Consider the following 8,295-nt stretch of genomic DNA (forward strand, 5'->3'; position numbering starts at 1 on the left):
TTAAAGTTAAATTTCCTGTTTAATTCTTGTATTATTCAGGATCAATCTCCAATGTTAAGGTTAAGATATCAAGCAGAAATCAGGCGATAATCCTTAGAAAATTTAGAGATCTCATCCCAACTATCCCCAAATTAGCACTTCGGCACGGTTGTCATTAATTCACCCCACTCTATACATCAGTCGTAGACATCATCCCACATTATCGAGTCAGTAAATTCCAATATTTTCGGTCGTGTGTCACCCCAGGTCGGGCACGTGACCGTCGACCGCACACCACGCGCCACCTTATCAAACACCATCTGAGTACACGTGTTGTGGGCTCGATGTCGAAGAGATGAAGATGTTATTGTATAAAGGCCAGATGGGTATCGCTGGGATTCTCTTGACAACCAGCTGCGTTAGATTCGCAAAGTCAAGTGAATTAAGACAAGTCGTCCGTCAAGTTAATCGCATCACGTCCAATTATTGTGACAGCTAGACATTGGTTGATGGTGCAGCATTTCTGTTATTATATTCCCAAATGACTGGATGGTCACCGACCGTACTGTACCAGCCAAAGAAGAAGAAAGAAAGAAAAAAAAATTTTATATTCAACACTTTTATTGAATTTCAGTCGAAGATTGGATGGACTGCTGAGTAAGTTTTAATGCTGCACATTAGATGGATTGAAAATCAAATCAAATTTGTTATGCGAATTTTGGCTTTACAGATTACTTTTCCATCTACCTTCTACCTTAATTCATTCCGGTTTAAAGCTGGAAGATAATCAAAGCTATCCTATACAATGATAATTACTGTATAGGAGCATCATTTACTAATAAATCCTATTCCTTCTTTATTAAAATTAATTGAATAATAATAATAACAATATTTTCACCAATTTAATTCATTTACTGTTCAACATCGTTCGCAGACAACTCTAATTAATTCACGGGGTGGTCCAAAAGTCAGTTAACTGTTTTAGTTTGATGTTCAATGAATAATTTACAGTATTCTAATACATTTAAAATAATCGTAAATATTCTTTGTTAATCGAGTTTTGGGCCACCCTCTATAGCGTTAGTCTTTTTCAGGTGAGATATAATTTTTTACACTTTAAGATCTTATTAAGAGTACAAAATGACTATCAATTTAATATTAAATTATGTATTAAATAAAGATTTATTAATATTGATAGAAGTAAATATTGATCATGTTATATTTTTGAGGATTTCAAATAATTTATGTAAATTCTTATTTTAATAAAATTATAAATTTATTTACTAAATATACATTTATATAAATTTCTACATTTAAATTGCATAATAATCTAATTTCGTGAACATCTTTTGTTTTACTTCAGTTTTTTTTTCATTAATTTAATATAAATTTGTAAATTTTAACATTTTTTTGTACGTTTCCTTAATTTTAGACATCTCTAGTTTATTTTAAACCTATTTAAATTCTTATATATTTTAAATCTATTTATATAAGATGCTATTTTATCCATTTGTTAAGTTCGCTATGTTAAATTTATAACTTCATAATTATTTCAATAATTATTGATAAATTTCTACAAAAGTTCTTTTAATAATTAGTTATAATATATTTTTATAACAATTTAAGCATATAAAAATTATATAAATTAATTTTTTATATAAAGATTTGCATCATTTCCTTTTCAGCTCTTAAGCATCTGCATCATCAATTCTTGCAGCTTCTCGCATCATCTGCCTCTTCCGAATAATTTTTCCCATTATATAAACTTCTATATTGTTTCTCCACGCTCTTTTTATACAGATTTTAACCATCCTTCGTATAATTAACATCTCATTAAAAGCTTTATACGAATTATCTACGAAAGGTCAACTCCTTCATTCTTACTTAAGATGAGATTCACCATTACTCATAAAATTGTAACAGGTTAAAAAAAGAGGAAGAAAGAGAGAAAAAGAGAAAGAGCGAACAAATTTAATCTAAAAAATAAAATTAAAAAATAATAAAATTTAAATAATTCATAAAGCTTTCATATTTGAAATGAAGTTTTGTCAGTGACAAACTTTACACAATTTTGACCTTTCTTCTCTTAAAAAAACAGAAGAAGAAGAGAAAAAAATAGTAGAAGTATATATAACAGCGCAGCCGTAATACATTCAGTCATCGAATTGGTCCATTTTTTTTCCCTCCACCTTATCTTCCACTCCATTAGCTGCATTTCTGCTTTCGTTGCTAGAACTCTAGGGACAACCAGGTGAGCTGTGGGTACAGGTGATGGAATACCTGGCAGGTGAAATCAGTCGGATAGTCTCTTCCCGTTGCCAATTGCAATCTCATTCTAACTTTCTGGGGTGTCCAGGGGGAAAGCATTAAGTATTCATAAGATTGGGATTGTTTCTTGGGTAGTAGTGGTCTCTTTGGTGGAAGATTACACTGGTATGGAAAACCTTTATTTGTTCCTTTTCAAAACTAAACAGGAAACAGAAAAAAATAAATATAAAAAAGTCTAGTATATATAATATAATAGAAACAGAAAAAATTCCTCTCAAAAGAAGAATAAAACTTATGTTCTGGTTTGGCAAATATGTCAATTTTGTGAGTCAGTCTGTGAGTCAGTCATTGAAAGGTTAGAATCACTTTTATTAACCGTCTGATGAGGAGGCAAGTCGTAAGAGTAGATGAATGATTAAAGAAGCCAAAGATTTGTGTTTATAGGGAATTTATGAGTCAGTCAATAAGTCACTCACTAAACATAGAAGAGAGAAATTATTAGTTTTATTCAGATCCATTTATCTGAGTAACATTTAAGTAGAAACATAAAAGTATTAAAGAAAAGCATAAATACATATTAAATTAACCGTATAATTATTATGCAAGCTTTAATATCTATATAAAATTAAAAATAATAGTTATTTAACCTCATAGAAAAACCACAATTCGAGTTAATTATGTGTTTGTGTAAGTTTTCATAGAATAAACGAAGATAAAAAAATAAAAAAGTCTTAATTTTAAATGGAGTTTCTTCGTTTTTGACTGACTTAAAATACGAAAAAATATATATAACAAAATATATTTTATTGAGATTTTAACTGTCTATCTGGAGATAATGTCAAGCGTAGTTGCAAGAGTTAAGAAATGATGTGAAAGAATACGTGATATGGTACCATTCTTCAGTCCAAAGATGCAAGTCGCAGTCTCAAGAGGCTTTCTATTACGTTTATAAATGACTGGAAAAAAGGACAGGCGTATCATTTACCAATCGCAAATGACGTTGGATGTGCATCAAAAATTGTAAATCGGAAGCCATGATGGATGCTGAATAAGGAATGGTTTAACATTGCTTCGTCCTTGAAAGACAATAAGTCTTTTTCTATGTCATTTTCGCAAAAATTTTCCAAAAGTATATTTTTCAAATATGATACTGTTATATTTAATTTTTAATCTTCTCTATTTTGAGAGAGGAAAGAATGGAAGACAGTAAAATAAAAAATAAAAAAAAATAAAAGAGAGAATCGCTTCTCCGTCCGAGTTTAGAATTATTTAAATGCGTTTTTTTTAAATACAATAGTTTATAATGCGATTTAAATATATTTATGAACTATTTAAATTTGGTTATATTGGATTATAAATATAAAAACTTATTTAAATTTAATAATTTATTAACGGTTATAATTTTAAAACATTACGATATCGTTGTATTGAATATAGTTAAGCTCCATATAAAATTGTGTAAGAATATTGTAAAATAATTGCAATGTAAATCTTAATCATCTTACTCGTTAAATTTTATTTTATTTAATTTTTTCGGAAAACTTAAAACTTCTCCATCATTTATTATTTTCGCTTTCATCCTCGCATCAGCATCATTCCACCTATCAGTGATTTATAAACTGTTTCTAGTCCTCTCTTTCAATTAATTTTAACTGTAACTCTATGTAAATTAATGTAAAAGGAAGTAAAATTTCGAATATCATTATTATATCAGGATAAAGATTGGTTAAAGTATTAAATTCTACCTCAGTTCATCAAAAATATTCTCTGTTCTTTAATCACATCCAAGGGCACAATCGGATCTGCTTCCTCCCTCCACGCGGTACTTCTTAATCCGTTTTCACCTCATAAAACTAATTCTGATGTCAAAACAGATCATAACTGATCGGACGAATAAGAAGAAGAAAAAATCACTCATAGATATAGCCCTATATATATAATATAAATTAAACCATTTACTACTTACAACATACAATTTAATCTGTCAGATAGAAGTAAAAAATCATTATTGGAACAAATTAAATTGATGTAGTTAGATATTAAAACCCCCAAACGATAATTATTTACAGCTAAATAACGCATGAGCGATTTTAGCAGCGGACTAAAATACTAGATCTAAAGTCTCTTATTATATACATTTATTATTAAGTACAAAGATCCATTATGGGTTTGTTGTGACCTATAATCGAATACGCATGCTCGATATAGCCAAACAAAATCGCTGAAGCAAGACCAAACGTCAATGTTATGGGTTACATACACCGCAGGTGGTGTTCTACCCCCAACAGTGGGCTTAGTAGCAGATGGAACTCTCATCCCATTGAAGAGCGAGAGACTTTATATTGAGAGTAATGATCGTAATTAACTTCCACGCAAAGTCGGAATTGGGGAGGGCGTGAGGTGAGGTTGTATCAAGCCACCCCCTTCCATGCTTTAACGTTAACTTTGCGTGTAGAGTTTTGCCATTTACCAGTTCAGTTGATGAACTTGGTCTCTAGTGGTCCGATGAACAAAACCATTAGATGGAATGACGATAGAATTATATCTGGCAGCCCAAATATTTTAACTATTTAATGAATATTTTAAAAACAAAACGGAGCAGGAAATTACATTAATTGTAATTTGTTTCGACGCTTTTATCGCCGATCTTGACCCATTTTCTATTATTTTTTTAATGAGTTTAAACATCATTTTCATATCTTTTTTATTAGCAAAAAATAAATTAAATGTATATAAACAATATTAATAGATAATTGTTTTAATTGTCTCGATTTAAAATTAATTTATAAGCTATTTTTAATTATATAAATTGCAATTTTATGTATAAATATTATCAAATTCTATCGCTAATAAATAATTAAAATACGTTTTAAATTTGTCGCGTTAAATAAATAAATAGCCTTTTAACCTCCGAGTAGATATTTTATAGTAAAATAATAAATAAAGGTATTTAAAATTTAAAAAATTTGAAAAAATATTCGGTAAAAGATGTAGGCGATCTTTAATCATACAATCTGAAGCTTCACTGCATAACACGCAAGCGAAAGGATAAGATAAATTTACAGGCGTTTAAAACGATAAAACTGGAAAAACTAATTTTACTAACTACAGNGTTTGCTTCAGTCAAAGATAGATCTACATTATCAATGTTAGATCTATTTATGATCATTGCTTCATTTAAAACAATGAAAAAATAATATTTTGATTCTATTCTAATTATAAGAATTAATTATAAATATAAAAAATTACGTGTATATCAAGTGCTTTTAGAAACTAAAATTTAAAAAATTTGAAAAAATATTCGGTAAAAGATGTAGGCGATCTTTAATCATACAATCTGAAGCTTCACTGCATAACACGCAAGCGAAAGGATAAGATAAATTTACAGGCGTTTAAAACGATAAAACTGGAAAAACTAATTTTACTAACTACAGTTTCGTTTTATACTAACTAGAAACAATTTTTAGCCATGGAAACGCGACATTCTATGTCAAGAACCCAAACATAAATGTCAAAACAAATTCTTATGAAGATAAGATTTACAACTATTCTATACTATTTCGTGTTGAACAGGCGGCCTCATTTCACGCATAATAATCACAAAATCCGATTGTTTAAAAATAAAACTAAGAAAATTATCATCTGTTAAATATCTCTTTTTTTTTTCTTTCAAAAATCTAGTTTATAAAAGCATTAAGTTTTAACTAATAAATTTAGTCCCATATATCTTGTGTAGACAACTATTTATAATGATTGTTCCTTCAGATAAACTCTCACGTACCACGATCTGCATTGCACCGCCTTGCTTGGTATCCAATGACTTTACTGTAAACAAATATGGTAAAGCAGACTGACAAATTACGTATTCTTCACGTGATACCGTAGCTACCAATCAGAGTAACTCTATTCATCGATTAAAATACAGACCTACCTACCCATTTGTGTTTTGTTCGATTTGTTTGTATTTATTTCTTAGAATTTTTTACATTTAAAATAAATTTCACTTTATACTATGTTTAAATCTTACTATATTCTTTCTTTCTAAATATTAATTTTTAAAATTTATTTCATTAAATAATTATTTTAAAAATAAATTTATTTGAGGTTCTTTCACTTCTCTCTTATGTCATTTGAAGTAGTTATATCTTAATGTGATATTTTATAACTTTTTTTTATAGGTTTTTAATATACATTTTCTTGCGTTATTTATTCATAAAATATTCGAAGTAACACGAAAAAAATTTGGCTTAGAAAGAACTAAAAATAACTCCAATTATTCAGAAATAATTTAATTTTGTTCAAATAAAAGAAGTTCAAATTTGATCAAATTTTTCTCAACGTACCAAAATCGAATCATGGAAAAAAAAAAATGTTTAAGATTCTAAGAATTACATCAAAACCAATGTAAAACGATAAAGATAAGCTTGAAATTATCAAAATTTGTCGCGTTAAAAATTTAGTTTTCGTGTTAAAATAACAATAAAGTTTACTACAAATTTTATTATTAAATTTTAAATTTATGTTTAGAAATTTAAAAAATAAAAAATAAATAAATAATATAAAAGTATAGTTAGATCATTCTTAAAAGTATCCAATTATAAAAATTTGATTTCATGACGTTTGAACATTAACATTTTGAACCTTACGTAAGACACGTAATAAATATTACAATTGGTTAATGCATTACTCACGACACTAATAAAATATTACCAAAGTAAACAATGTATTTACCATATATTCTCATACAAATCAATAATTTATGTAGATAACAATTTATCAGAAAACATGATTATTATAAAAATCTTTTTTTAAGAATAAATTTAATTAATATTCTGAATATACTTAGCCATGTTTTTAAACTATTTAAAACTTAACAAATTTTTATAAAATTATAAAATAATTTGCATAATTAGTTAAAGAAATTAGTAAAAATTAAATTATTATAAATATTTTATAGATAAAATAGTAAATATTAATAAAAATAAGGTGTTTATGAGATTGAGAACGGAATGGCTCCTGCTGTCCGTCTTCACTGCAGTATTAATAATCGAGCAGGAAAGACAGTTTATCAGGGGCAGATCTGTGTTTTTCAATCTAGGTCGCGTATGTGGCATCGGTTTCAAACTAACAACAAAACACCATTAACAACTTTCCGCCATCATGGTAGGCTACACGCATGCTCCGACATAAATCGCCGGCATCACGTGACGGCCGGTTATCATCCCCCAAAGAGAATCCTCCCCCTCTGCCTGTGTGGTGTGTCGACGGTGCGCAGATCAACGTACAGGTGCACACACATGGTCGACGGTGTTACAGTCGGAAATAGCATGTTGGTAGTGTTGGCTTAGTGCATTTTTATTAGGCTTAACGGTTTAACCCCGTCTCTGATATCGAGACTGGGGAAAGTCGAGTATTGCATGGTTTCGTCATGAATAGTAAACAACACATGTCTCTACATCCTTCGATTAACACTGGAACTGGAACATGTTTCCCCGGTCGCTACTCACCAAATTACAGAACAACAGATCCTATGAGAAGACACTGCATGGGTAACCCAACGGTAGGTATCACTTTCATATCGTTTTAAACCAAAAATTACAACCCCGTTTAATCACAAACATATTAAACACTTACCTAACTTTATAACCTATATAAAAATGATAAAAAGTTCGAGTTGTTTGTAAAAATTATAGACGAAATTAACTTATTTTTATCTCTGGACACATTTAAAGTTGCTATTACAATAATAATAATATAGTTAACTTAAAGAAATTATCACTTAACTCTTTATAAATCTACATTGTAGTCATGCGAAAGCTAAAGTTATGAATAATTTGTCTGCGGAATGTTTGAATAACTTATAAAGGTGCACAAGGTGTTAATTTAATCAAAACTCATCTTCTCAATAACATAGTTTTTTCCTCTTTCTTCTCTCTCCTTTCTTCATAAATTAATGTTTTTAAAAATTATATATTTTTTTAAATATTACGAAAAATAAAACAAAAAAGAATTTGTATATTTTGATACAATTTAATCTGTCAGATAGAA

General features: G+C 28.7%; 1 protein-coding gene across 1 annotated transcript in view; it reads left to right on the plus strand.

The window, feature by feature from the left end:
• The first annotated feature begins 7,555 nt into the window (after window positions 1-7,555).
• Window positions 7,556-8,295, plus strand: part of LOC111624023 (inhibitory POU protein-like) — a 2,876-nt gene continuing 2,136 nt past the window's right edge. The window contains exon 1 of the mRNA XM_023366792.1: window positions 7,556-7,807. Coding sequence (XP_023222560.1) covers window positions 7,676-7,807 — 132 coding nt within the window. The 5' untranslated portion in view covers window positions 7,556-7,675. The remainder of the gene's footprint in view (window positions 7,808-8,295) is intronic.

This window comes from Centruroides sculpturatus, unplaced genomic scaffold (assembly GCF_000671375.1).
Source record: "Centruroides sculpturatus isolate CEXI.00-Female unplaced genomic scaffold, Cexi_2.0 scaffold370, whole genome shotgun sequence".
Taxonomy (NCBI): Eukaryota; Metazoa; Arthropoda; class Arachnida; order Scorpiones; family Buthidae; genus Centruroides; species Centruroides sculpturatus.